The following is a 13,368-nucleotide window of genomic DNA, read 5'->3' on the forward strand; positions in this document are numbered from 1 at the left end:
AGGGAAAATAAATTTTATTCTATCCTTCAACTTGCCTAAATTTGGTATATAATGTTCAAATTCGTACCAAAACTCAACATTTAATACAAAGATTCTGAATATGCTCTTATATGTTTGAAATATGTATTTTCAATCGTAATCATTTAAGATGAGCTATAATGTAGAAGATACATATCTCAAAGTATGAGTTTGAGAGCCTCTATTGAAAATTCTATGTAATTCAGAATCTGATTTTGTATAAAAGCTTAAACTAAATGTGTTTTTTAAATAAAGTCTTACTTTAAGAAAAACAGAATTAATTTTGATGCCTTTGGTGATTGCTCCGATACGCATCCGAAACATATCATTTCTTATCTTCAAAGTATACTAATATTGGTTCAAATGATGTGTCTTTCGATGATCTTGATTGCAAACAAAAATTTCTAAATATATGATTTTATTTTGATATTAAAAAGATTTATTGTGCTTCATGTATACATTGCTGAAAAACTATGATTAAGAAATTGAGTTCTAAAAATATATATATTTCAATAATCATCTATATATTTTTCTCTCCTACATTATTAAACACTTCTATCAATAGAGTGAATGATCTTAAAGCTAGAAATATTTCAGCTCACTCAAATGATTCTAAAAGAAAGAAAATGTAAATGCGGTTGAAAGAAACTAAGCTTCAAATGAATCATTTTCTGATTAATACTTCTATACATTTTCTCTAAGATTATGAGAAAGCATAACTTGTTCGTAAAGGATTAGAAAGAGTAATTACTACAAATTTTGGAATAATACTAGATTACTCTACATTCTTGATATTACAGAATTTCAGTGTTATTCACGTTTATCACTAAAATCTGAAATTCAACAATTAAAATGATTAAAGAAGAATGCATCTTTTGAGGGGGAGCTTTAGATATTCAGTATCCTATCCCAAAGACACTTTATTTTGATGCATACTTTGAATTTTATGGATTGATTTTGATGAACCTCCTTATATTGCAAGACATGCTTTAATTACCTTGAGATGAGTTCTATAAAGGTTGTCTTATCTCAAACCTTGAGTCTTATGAAAATAAGCTGAAACTTATAGAAAATACATTTTTGAGATTGACAATTTTGTTGAACATTATCTTAGGATTCTAAACTCTTAAATGGAATGATCAATTGAGGGGGAGAAAGAAAATTTCAGAAGGAGAGGTCTTATTGGATTTAATTGCATAAATCTATAGCTAAAGGAGAGAGAAAGAATACTAAATGAAAAGTAATCCTAATACTCTCCAATATGTATCATCTGAAACTTAAATCTGAAAATCTTTATGATACACCTTGAGGCGTGTTATTTGGTTAGTATATCTTATGCATCACTCATGAACCAAATTACAAATCTTGAGAGCCTCTAATTTAATGAAACAGGGGGAGAACAATGTGTTAAATTTTCTTGAGTATCTCTTAGAAAATCTATTTTTCGAATTTCACTAATGAGCTCTAATTGGCTTGCTTTTTGGAACTTCAATTTTGTGCAAATTCATTATTTTATGTATCAAATTGTGCTTATTTTCTAAAGAAATAAAAGAAAGTCTTTAAAAGAGCTCTAAGATGTATCAAAAATTGCATGAATGCATATTTTGATATTTGTGCCCCAATGCTCCTATTATCATAAAAAAACTTTGAAGTCATTAAGAGAATTAATTAATTTGCTCTCATGGTTGATAAAATACTTAATAGATTGGGCAAAAGGTCTTAAATGAACAAGCTTTCATACTTAGTGAAGAGAGGTTAGATTTCCACTCATATTTTTCCTTGAATATCATTTGTTGTACTTCTTGAATTAACCTAAGCAAGATTCCACCTACACTTGATTAGAAAACTATCTGTGGTATCAAATTAAAAAAACCTCTTGAATTCACACTCGATGTGTTCTGCTCTGATCTTTGTACTTAATGTTTCACTATCTTTTTGATGTTGTCAAAAAGGGGGAGAAATATCTAAGTATATGCTCAGAATGCTTTATTACTTTGAATTGAATACTAATCAGCTTAAAATTTAAATATGTTGATTGTGTTAAGGCTGATTAAATCTAAAGCATTATCATGAAGTATGTTTTTAAATATATATGTTTTCCACTTCATGCAACTTAGCTATGTATTACTTCTAGAAATCAATATCTTTTATATTGCATATACTCCAAGTTTTGTCATCATCAAAAAGGGGGAGATTGATGACCCAAAGATTGATTCATAGATTGATTTTGATGATCACAAAACCTTGAAGTATAGATACTAATGTGTATGTTGCAAGGAGAAAGATATTTATTTTGCAAGGAACATAGCAAGTTAGAAGAACATAAGAAGGCCTCCAAAGCTCTCAAGTTGGAAGAAAGCTACAATTTATTGGCCCAAGTTTAAAGTTCAAAGGATTCAAATTGGAGGAGTAAAATCAAAAGAAAAATTCAAAAGAACAGTCTTCGAGTCGACTCCAGTGGAATTCGAGTCGACTCCGGAGAAGTATGAGTCGACTCCGGAGAAGTATGAGTCGACTCCTAGGAGTCACAGGCAGAAAAGTCAGAGAGCAGTTTTCGGGTCTGAGATTCGAGTCGACTCCAGTGGAACGCGAGTCGACTCCGATGGTTCGTAGGTCGACTCCAAAGAAAGCAAGAGTCGACTCTCAGCGGAACACAAGGAAAAAGTCAGAGAGCATTTTTGGGACTCTGAGATTCGAGTCGACTCCCGCATTGCACGAGTCGACTCCGAGACTCCGCGACCATCAACAGACAGAAAACCAAGTTACTGCCTCTGAGATTCGAGTCGACTCCCAGACAGCTCGAGTCGACTCCAAGACAGCTTCACGTCAAAGACACAGAAGACTAACTTTCAGAAACTGAGAGCCGAGTCGACTCCAAGGAAGTTCGAGTCGACTCCAAGACTGGACGAGCCAAAAGACAGAGGATCGGGAGTTCGGGCTCTGAGATTCGAGTCGACTCCCAGGACAGTCGAGTCGACTCGAGTGGACAAAATTCAAAATTGGATCCACGGACTTCAGTGGAAGAGCCGACTCCAGAATTGCCAAGTCAGCTCCAGAAGTTGGCGAGTCGACTCCGGGTTAAGTCGAGTCGACTCCCAGTCGAGGCAAGCACATTAATTCAAATTTGAAACAGTGGCCGAGTCGTCTCCGGTAAAACACGAGCCGACTCCTGCAACAGACGAGTCGACTCCTGATCGCGCGAGTCGACTCCGATCCCAACAGTAACATTGTCAGGAAATGCAGACTGTGTCCAACGGCTCTTTTTCTTGTCTCTAACGGCTATATTCTTGTTTCCACGCCATCTAAAGCTATAAAAACAAGAAGAGAGCTAGGGGAGAACTCATGGAAGTGGGAGAGAACATTTAGAGAAGTGATCTCAAAGAGATTACAAGGGAAATCCCCCATAAGCACAAAAGGGCCATTCAAAGTGAAATAGAGAGAAGAAGAGCATCCAAGAGAATCCCAAAACTTCCTCTCCATCCGTGTGCTGCCTCAGTGATCCTCTACCTCGTGCCAAATCAGAAGAGGGTCAAGTAAAGAAGAAGCCGAGCTCCTCCATCTTCAAAACTCGGCTGAGGGCTTCTCTTTACTCTATTTTGTTTATATTGTCATATTTGCTTGTTTAAGAAGCTTTGTTTTGTCTTATACTTTGTTTTAATATCTTGTAACTTGATTCAGTCAAGGGATTGAATCAAGGGGTTAAGGTTTGTTGGTAAGCCAAAGAAAAACCAACGGTGTTAAGGTTTGTTGGTGAGCCAAAGGGAAAACCAACGGTGTTAGGTTTGTTGGTGAGCCAAGGGTAAAACCAATGTGTAAGGGTTTGATTGTGAGCCCGGGAAAACAATCGGGGTTGGTTCTAGTCGGTGAGCCTGGAAAAACCGACCGAGTTCGTTGTGCGCTCGTAAAACAACAAGTTGGGTTGTGAGCTTGTAAAACAACCGGCTGTAATCGGTAGGATTATAGTGAAATTTCCAAGAGGTCTTGGGGAGTGGATGTAGGTGCTGGAGTGCACCGAACCACTATATGTCCTGTGTGTTTGTAATGCCTCTAGTTATTGTCTAACTAACACACTTACTTACTTAGATAAATTGCTTGCTTAATTCTTATCCGCACATCCTTTAGTTGCAAGCATATTTAATCAAGTCAAAGTCTATACATCAAACCCTTGCTAAGTTTAACTTTCACTGTGCATCTAGACAACTTAGCATAGTTAATCAAAAAGTTTTAGAAGTAGCATAAAAGTTTTAAAAGACCCAATTCACCCCCCCTCTTGGGTTGTATCTACTGGGCAACAAGAACTTTATTTTTATTGATTAGTTTTTTATGTTCTTCCATTAGTTCTAAAAATGCATCATGTAATTCATCAACAGTAAAATCACATTCAAGTTCAGAATCTACCTCATCGTCATTGGCCATATGACACATTTGGGCCGCCTCTTGATGATCTTCCTCTTCTGAACTTGACTCCTCACTTTCACTCCATTCAGCCATGAAGTTCTTCTTTTTCAGTTTTCTTGCCATCCATTTCAATTCTGGGCAATCTATCTTATAATGCCCGGGTTTGTTACACTCATAACAAATAGGAGTTTCTTTTTCCTTTTCTTTGTCCTTACCCTTTTCTTTGCTTGAGCTACCTTTGAAGAAGGGTTTCTTTTTATGAAATCTATTCTTACCTCTCATAAATTTTCTGAATTTTCTTCCAAGCATAGCCATTCCTTCTTCATCAAATTCATCATCATCATCTGAATCTTCTGACTCAGTTTGTTGTTTAGGGGTGGTAGACTTTAGGGCAATGGGCTTTCTTCTCTTGACCTCATCTTCTGAATTTTGCCTCATGGTCAACTCATGGGTCAAGAGTGATCCTAGAAGTTCCTCTAACTGCAGTGTGTTGAGGTCCTTAGTTTCCTGAATTACAGTTACCTTGGCCTTCCAAACTCTTGGTAGAGACCTGAGAATTTTTCGCACCAATTCAGAGTTAGTATAAGACTTTCCTAAACTCTTAAGCTCATTTATAATTTCAGTAAAATGAGTAAACATATCAGTTATAGACTCAGTGGATTCTATTTTAAACAATTCATATTTGTGTAAGAAAGTCATATTTGTGTACTAATGTTTATTTTTGACTCCTTAACTTGATTAGTCCCTTCATGAGTGACCTCAAGTTTGTTCCAAATTTCTTTTGCAGAGACGCAAGTAGATATTCTATTAAATTCACTTACATCTAATGAACAGTAAAGTACATTAATTGCTTTTGCATTTAACTGTGCTAATCTTCTATCACTTTCATTCCAATCCATTTCTAGTTTGGGTATGATAGTGCCCTCTATACTAAGTGTGGGTGTGTGAGGTCCTCTAGTAATAATGTGCCATAATTCATAATCTAAAGCTTGAATGAATATTCTCATCCTAGCTTTCCAGTATGTGTAATTTGTGCCATTAAATAGAGGAGGTCTATTTGTGGATTGCCCCTCACTCATAGAACATCCCACTTGGATTGTCATGATCTTTAACTCTTGATTGTGAGATCAATAAGTACTATTGGAGCACCTTGCTCTAATACCACTTGTTGCCCAAGGTGACAAGCCAAGAGGGGGGGTGAATTAGTTTCTCTTAATTTTAACTATCTTACTTATGTTAATTGATGAGTTAGTGGAATTAAACAAATCACAATACAAACAACAAGAAGTATAGTGGTTCGGTGCTCTCCTAAGCACCTACGTCCACTCCCCAAGCGACTCCTTGGGAATTCACTATAATCCCGCGGATTACAATTGGATTGTTTTCCGGGCTCACAATCCAAAAATCTTTACACTTTGGTTTTCCGGGTTCACCAAAAACCTATGTTGGTTTTACGGGCTCACCAACGAACCTATGTTGGTTTTTCAGGCTCACCAACGAACCTTTACAATTGGTTTTACGGGTTCACCAATCAACCTATTCCGTTGGTTTTGCGGGCTAACCAACTAACCTTTCCAATGAGTTTAATAAACAAAGTAAGAAGATTTAAGCTCCTAGATGAGCAAATATAACAATACAATCTACAAAGAAGAGTTTAGAGAATAGTTATCGCTTGATGTGACTTCTCTCTTTTTTGTCAAGAATGCTTCACTCTTCAAGGGTGGATGGAGCTCTTAATGACTCTTGGAATCTACTCAACCACTTTATTTTGACTCTTGAATGAAGCACTTGGATGAAGAAGATTAGGACACTTTGTCTTTCGTGTGTACTATTTGATATTTTGCAAAAGGATGTTCTCTCTGATGAATAGTGCCACTTTAAATAGTTTCCTTCATCCATTGGACAAGCCCCAATGGTTAGAATTCAAAAACTAGCCGTTACTCACTGTTGGAAGGACAAAAAGTACTTCTGCAGAACTAGCCGTTATGCTTCTGCCCGTGTTTGGGTCGGCTCAACCTGTCCTTGGGTCGACCCAACTTTCACTTGGGTCGACTCAACCTTTTCTTGGGTCGACCCTCTCAGAACTACAGAAACTTGCAATTCAGCCTTCCTTCACTTGGGTCGACTTAACATTTCTTTGGGTCGACTCAAGGTTCAGTTGGGTCGACTCAACTTCTTCTTGGGTCGACCCTCTCAGGATTTCCAGAGAACCTTTTCTGTCATGTATTCTATCATTGTCTTTGGGTCGACCCTCTCAGTGTTTGGGTCGACTCAAGCTTGGGTCGACTCAACTTCATCTTGGGTCGACCCTCTCAGTATTTTCAGAGAACCATTTTCCTGAGTCTTTGAAAGGCTTGAGGTTTGGGTCGACTCATGCTTTCCTTGGGTCGACCCAACTTACTGTTCATCTATGTCATTTTTGCAGAAGTGTGCCAAATGCTTTCTTGATGTGCCGGGGTCGACCCAATCAACCTTGGGGTCGACTCAATCCATACTTTGCTGCAACTCAAGGTTAAATTCATTCATATAAACAATAAAATGCATCTTTAACTTGTTATACAAATATACTGAGAGTAACAGACTTATAAATGAAGTATCGAATTAACTTATAACATACTCTTGATTATTGCTTGTTAATCATCAAAATAACACTATCATCCTCAGTGACCATAGAAGGGATCCCTTATTTTGGGCTGACCTTGTTATAACCATCAGATGGTTATAATTATTCTGATGATGAGAACTGACTCTATAGGTGACCAATTATTTGGAAAAGAAGGTGTTGAGTATAGCACATTGACTCCAAGTTTGTAGATCGAGGAATGGGTTGGTGTTCGCTGTACTTAATTAGTCTGAGGCCGATAGACATAAGAATTTTGAGACATTAATCACCTATATATATAAACTATTTTGTGCATAAGTGATTTTGCTTTGTATAGTATATACATATTTGTTAAATGTATATGGATCTTTATTAAAGAATGTGTCATGTATTATTGTTTTTAATTTGTGTGGACTTTGATACTTGTGTGTATCGAATTTTGTAGAAAAGTATGATGTTGAGTTATATTCACCTAACAAGCATGTAATTGAAATGTCGATTGCGGTACTCTAGACTAGCCATGTTGTTGATGCCCCACCATAGACCAAAAATATGGTACTCGTTCATGCCCCACCATAGGCCGAAAATGTGGTATTCTTGATGCCCTGCCACGAGATGAAAATGTGGTACTATTGATGCCCCGCCACTGGCCGAAAATATAGTTGCCGAAGTCTAGAGCTGAGAACCTAAATATTATTGGATTCGATAAATACTAATTTGAGATATTTATGTGATGAGATTTATTTTATTAAGAAATACATGTCTGCTATGCACAGTTTATGATTATCGTATTTTCTAGCATGGAATTTATATAAGTAAGAATTATTTGATAATCTCTTATTTATTATTATTATAAAGTTGTCGGTGTATGGGAATGCTTACTGGGCTATAAGGCTCCTACTACCTATTTACTTTTTCTTTCAGAGTTTCAGGATTCATAGTCTAGGATGGATCAACGTGGAGTTTGAGCGATGGAGTGTTTAGTTAGTTAGTTTATTTTCTCATACCAAACGAACAATTGAATATCTTGTAATTGAACTAGTTTGATTATTTGAATATGGTGGATTTATTTACTGGAACTTATTTAGTTAGATTATTTGGCTACTAACTAATGAGTTATTGAAATTTGTTTATCTTAGGCCTTGCATGATCTCTAAGATATTGCTCTAGGATTCATGTGGCCATATCATGCAGTCCATCTAGGTGACGGATTCGGGGCGTGATAATACATCCTACAAAGCTTGTCATTAGCATGTCCCAAAAGATACAACCCCTGTCCTAACTGTTCCTTAATTTCTTCTGAAGCAAACCCTCTAGCATCTGTATCGCAAAGGTATAGCAAATCTAGGGAATTCATTCCTTGCCCGGTTGTGAAGCAATGAATTCACAATCCCTTTGTCTTTCTCTATGTAGTGTTATATATACACAAAGGAGGTGGAAGGAGGTCTGTAGGACCATAGCGCTTGCTTGTTCTATTAGAATTGGGACTTTGAGTGACATGGGTAAGGCTCAGGGTCCTGCTATGGACATTGGGTTAAACGACAGGGAGGTTGACATTGAAACCATTGTCAACAACAGTGAGGGCGAGGGTCCTGATATGGGCTTCAAGTTAAACGACTTGACGGCTGACATTGAAGAGGGTGTCAAGTCTTTCAGCCTTTGCGATGAAGAGAAGAAATGGACAGCGACGTCGATCTACAAGGTACCCTCCTTCATCAGAGACATCAGAAAAGATATCTTCACTCCGACGGTGGTTTCTTTTGGTCCCTACCATCACAATGCTCACAACCTGAGGCCAGTGGAGGAGCACAAGCGCCGCGCTCTGGTCCACTTCCTCAGGATGGCAAGCAAACCTCTAGATCACTTCATCGAGGCGATGAGGGCTATTGAGAAGCAACTGCAAGACTCCTACCATAGCCTCGACAAGAAGTGGAAAGACCCCAAAGACCCTGGCCAATTCTCGATGCTGATGATACTGGACGGGTGTTTCATGCTTGAAGTGCTGCGCATGAAGGATGAGAAGTGTAGAGCAAAGAGGTATGCCACACATGATCCCGTTTTTGGCAGTTACGGAGTGAACCATAGGTTGCCTTACATCAGGAGGGACATGCTGGTAATGGAAAACCAGCTACCTCTTCTAGTTCTAAAGAAGCTGCTTGAAGTCGAAGGCCTTCAAAGTGACGTGGTAATCAAAAACTCTTTTTATTCTCTTTGAAATCCTTATCTCTCCCAATGATTAAGTTAAATTTCCTCTCCTGAATCAGAGACAGCCAATCTCTTCTGAATATAGCTTGCATGAAACTGGGAGGGCCGAGAATCACTTGATGCTTGATAAAGTGATTCGGATGCACCATGCTAGCAAAAGCTAGACTTGATGCTCTGATTTATAGAGAAAAGTAAAGCAATTTCTTGGACTAGAAACAGGAAGCAAGTTTCCACTGCAGCTCCTCTGAAGCACTTGCAAGTTATTGGAACAGCTTAAACTTACAACCCACCTATTTACAAGCTGCCCACATTCCGGTATAGCAACCATATGTTTTGCAATTAATCTGAACTTTGTAATGCAGGATGATGTCTCCATTAATAAGATGGTACTCCGGTTCTTTGAGGTAGAAAAGTATATACCGATAACAGGCCTGGGCCTCCATCCGCTCGACGTGTATCGGAAGAGTTTGCTTCATGGTACACCACAGAGGACGCCGCCACGAGCCGCACGGAACCAGAGCTCCAACGAGGTCATCAGGCCAGCCGTGGAGCTCCACGAGGCTGGAATCAAATTCAAGAAAGGCGAGAGCCTTGCGGACATCGACTTCCGGAAAGGCGTACTGACCCTCCCATTCCTTCAGGTCGATGACGACACCGAGAGTATGTTACTCAACCTCGTGGCCTTTGAGCACCTCCATGTTGGCACTGGCAGCGAGGTCATCTCCTACGTATGCTTCATGGACGAGGTCATTGACTCAGCCAAGGACGTGAGACTCCTGCATGGAAAAGGCATCATAAGAAATGCAAGCGGGAGCGATAAGTCTGTCGCCGAGCTCTTCGGGAGACTCTCCAAGGAAGTGACATTGGGTCCAGAGAGGAGGCTTCAAGATGTGCGGCGGCTGGTGAATGAACACTGCGGGGCGAGGTGGAATACTTGGAAAGCAGATTTACGGCACAAATATTTCCATACCCCATGGGCCGCGATCTCACTCATAGGCGCCATATTCATTATTTTGCTCACTACCGCCCAGACCGTTTATACCATTTATGGACAATATCATCCGAATTAAAGCTCTTCGTCCTCTTCCCCAGCAGCTGCCCCCGGTTGATTGCAAGTTGGTTTGTACTGGCTGGTGTTGGCCTTGTCTCTATTTTATTTGATTGTAATTTGACGTTCTGCTGATGTCAAATAAATTTGCTATAGTCTTGTCCTTGTATTTGCTTCCTTTGATTGCAATATGTTTTCCCCAAATGTTTAATTGCAACTGGTAACTAGTGCCATGATACTTATTTGGCCATTGACCGAATGCACGCCCGATTACTTGGCTACAGTAGCACTACACAAAAAAAAGAAAGCTTTCGACTCTTATTTGCCGACGCTTATTCCAAGCATCGGCAAAAATTTTTCCCCATCAAAAAGCGTCGGCTAATGACGACGCTTAAAAGCGTCGTCGAAGTTAATATGTAATTGACGATACTTTTAACGACGCTTTTGACGATACTTTTAAAAGCGTCGTCGGAATCCAAAAAACCACCTCATTTTAGTTCCACATCGGCGGATCTGAAAAAAAATAACTGTTTATATAGCCAAACCCAACCATTCCGCACGGATAGAATGAAGGTACCAATCGGGGAGGTTGTTTGTATTTCTGAATGAAGGAGAAGATGCAGGTAATTTTCTTGGCAAATGGTAATTCACGACGCTTTTAAAAGCGTCGGAAAATATTTTTTCTACTGTAGCATAGGCGACGTTTTACCGACGCTTTGGAAAACGTCGGGATGGTTTCTACCGACGCTTAAAAGCATCGTTAATAGCGAGAAAAAAAGTCGCTAATGTCCAAATTTCTTGTAGTGTAGGCGGTTTACGGCCAAAGGACAGAATCATTTATCAGGATAATGCAAAGATTACCTCCAGTGAGCTTTCTGACAAATTAACTCTTGTGATCTTTGCTGGTTCCTCTGAATTTTTGCCTGAAAGTTGCGTAAACAAAGCCGAGCATGCATCAACTCATATTACATATTGTGTTTTTGCACAATTAAATTCGCTCTATACTCTTTTTCTCTTTTGTTTCTATGAAGGATGCGGATCGACTAGGCTGTTATGTATGCCCCATTTTAATTAAAAAGTAATTAATTTCCCACCCTCCGGATGACTCGACTATAACAAACTGTCCCTATTGACCCAAAATGAAATATTTGGTCTAACGATTCTCTAAAGTGTAATTTGCGGTCCCTAGGAGGATTAATCATTCAAGTTAATGTACTGAATATGCCCCGATCCTTGCCAACGGCAATCTTTTGAAGGCGAGAAAGTGAGTCAATTGGAGTACCGCGTGGCCAATGGAAAGCTTTTCGTTTTGAAGGCGAAAGAAACTTATCCTTATAAGGTCCTTGAAGACTATGTTGAATGGTGATCCGCTGGGCCCAATCTTGGAGAAGAATAATTCCCTGAGCTAACTCTTGTGCTATATAGTTGTTGTGCAAAGCCATGTTGGTGGTCTAAACATATCACCCCGGATTGAAGATCTCACCCACCAAAATATGGGGTTGAGGAGGAGCAGACATCACCTATACCTTGGGCTACTCCTCTGCCCAAGGTCTCTATGCGACACAAGCCTCATGAGGGACTGATACTACCTTGGTAGGAGGACGAGCGTTCCCACTGCTCTCGCCAAGTGTTTTTCATTTGTTGGCCTACTTGAGTAGAGCCTTGTCAATGCCCATATCTGCACCAAAAACAAATAAAAATCTCGTTAAGTAAATCAGTTCAGGAAAAATTCAGCTCAAATAACTATGAGGATGTCCAGAAATTACCCTCAGGCCGCGTATGGCAAATGCCAATGTTGACTAAGAGTTTGCTAAGCTAAAAGTTCCTAAATGGAAGGAACCTTGGCATGGCACTGCTCCTCCAGTGCCTTCGAGTCTTTATCACCTAAATGGGGGTACCGATTTAGGAAATTCTTTAGTCTCCCTAAGATCATGCTAAACCACCATGGTTAGTTGGCTCGCATGCAGAAAAAATAGCCCTTCCAACCATGTATGACTGAAGGACGGCCCTTGGTTATTTTTAAGCCCTTTCAGGCAGAGAAATACCACCATCTGCACTTGGAAGGATGTTTTTTTAAAATAGAGCTTGGAAGAGCCAAAGTGTGGCTTGTACACCATGCATAATAGTGCATACTATAATCTTTCGCCAGTTGGGGACTAACTTGTACTGATCCAAAAATAGGCAAAAAAAAGGGCGAAAAAGAAGCCAAAACCATACCTAGAAGCACTCCCCGTATAGGCAGAGTTGTTCGGTCAGAACATGTCAGCCCTCTCACTAGGCTGAGGCAACCTAAGGTTGTACTTAGAGGGAATAAAATAACCTTCCCTTAAACCTCAAGGTCCCCTAAGCCTAATGTTCATTATTCGGTACCAGGTCCTACTAGTTGGACGGCCGAAGCATCCTCACGAGAGTGACTTGGGAGAAAAACTAGAATGGTAAGCTGAGGAAGAACTGGACATTTTCAAGAAGAATAGAATGAGAGTCTAGAGAGTACCTAAAGATGAAGGCCGAGCTAAAAAACGGAAGGATGGATCGAGTGAAGGGTGCAAGAGCCTAATGTTGAGTATTAGGAAGTAATTTGCAATCAATGCACATGACTCTTCGGTGTTGATACAACTTAGTAATCCAAAGAGTCATTTTGTAATCCAAAGTGTCATCTTGGAAATCTCAAAAGTAATTGTATTTCAAAGAATCATTTTAGTACTCCAAGGGCATTAAATGTTACTTAAATTGTCATTCTATATAAGAATGGCTTTAGCAAGATTGTAGTATGCAGAAAAAAACTATGAATGAAAAATATCTCTTGCTTCATTCCTAATCCTATCCTATCAACTTCACACCTTGTTCCAACAAATTTGGTATCAGAGCCTGGAAAAAAATACTTGTCAAGATGGCATCTTCATCAACTACCATGTTCTCCTACACTTCAAACCAAGTTCCCATCTTTGATGGTGAGCATTATGACTATTGGAGTAGTCAAATGCAAACCATATTCATATCCCAAGACCTTTGGGACATAGTCGAAGGTTCATACGCAGAGCCACCTCAACCACAAGAAGTTACAAAAAATTGGACAGCAGAACAACAAGGAGAGTAC

General features: G+C 39.2%; 1 protein-coding gene across 1 annotated transcript; it reads left to right on the top strand.

The window, feature by feature from the left end:
• The first annotated feature begins 8,459 nt into the window (after window positions 1-8,459).
• On the top strand, window positions 8,460-10,475 carry LOC103717157 (UPF0481 protein At3g47200-like). Its single transcript, XM_088708440.1, has 2 exons — window positions 8,460-9,203; window positions 9,586-10,475. Exons 1-2 carry the CDS (start codon window positions 8,517-8,519, stop codon window positions 10,291-10,293), a joined length of 1,395 nt encoding a protein of 464 aa, XP_088564566.1. The 5' UTR covers window positions 8,460-8,516; the 3' UTR covers window positions 10,294-10,475.
• Window positions 10,476-13,368: the final 2,893 nt, after the last annotated feature.

This window comes from Phoenix dactylifera, chromosome 12, assembly GCF_051530095.1.
Source record: "Phoenix dactylifera cultivar Ajwa chromosome 12, Ajwa_hap1_PhDact_Kaust_v1.1, whole genome shotgun sequence".
Lineage (NCBI taxonomy): Eukaryota > Viridiplantae > Streptophyta > Magnoliopsida > Arecales > Arecaceae > Phoenix > Phoenix dactylifera.

Bases quoted from the DNA above. Each gene is read 5' to 3' on its own strand.
- LOC103717157 (XM_088708440.1), top strand. From the start codon at position 8,517: ATGGGTAAGGCTCAGGGTCCTGCTATGGACATTGGGTTAAACGACAGG. The intron at 9,204-9,585 runs GTAATCAAAAAC...TTTGTAATGCAG, and splicing joins AAGGCCTTCAAAGTGACGTG to GATGATGTCTCCATTAATAA.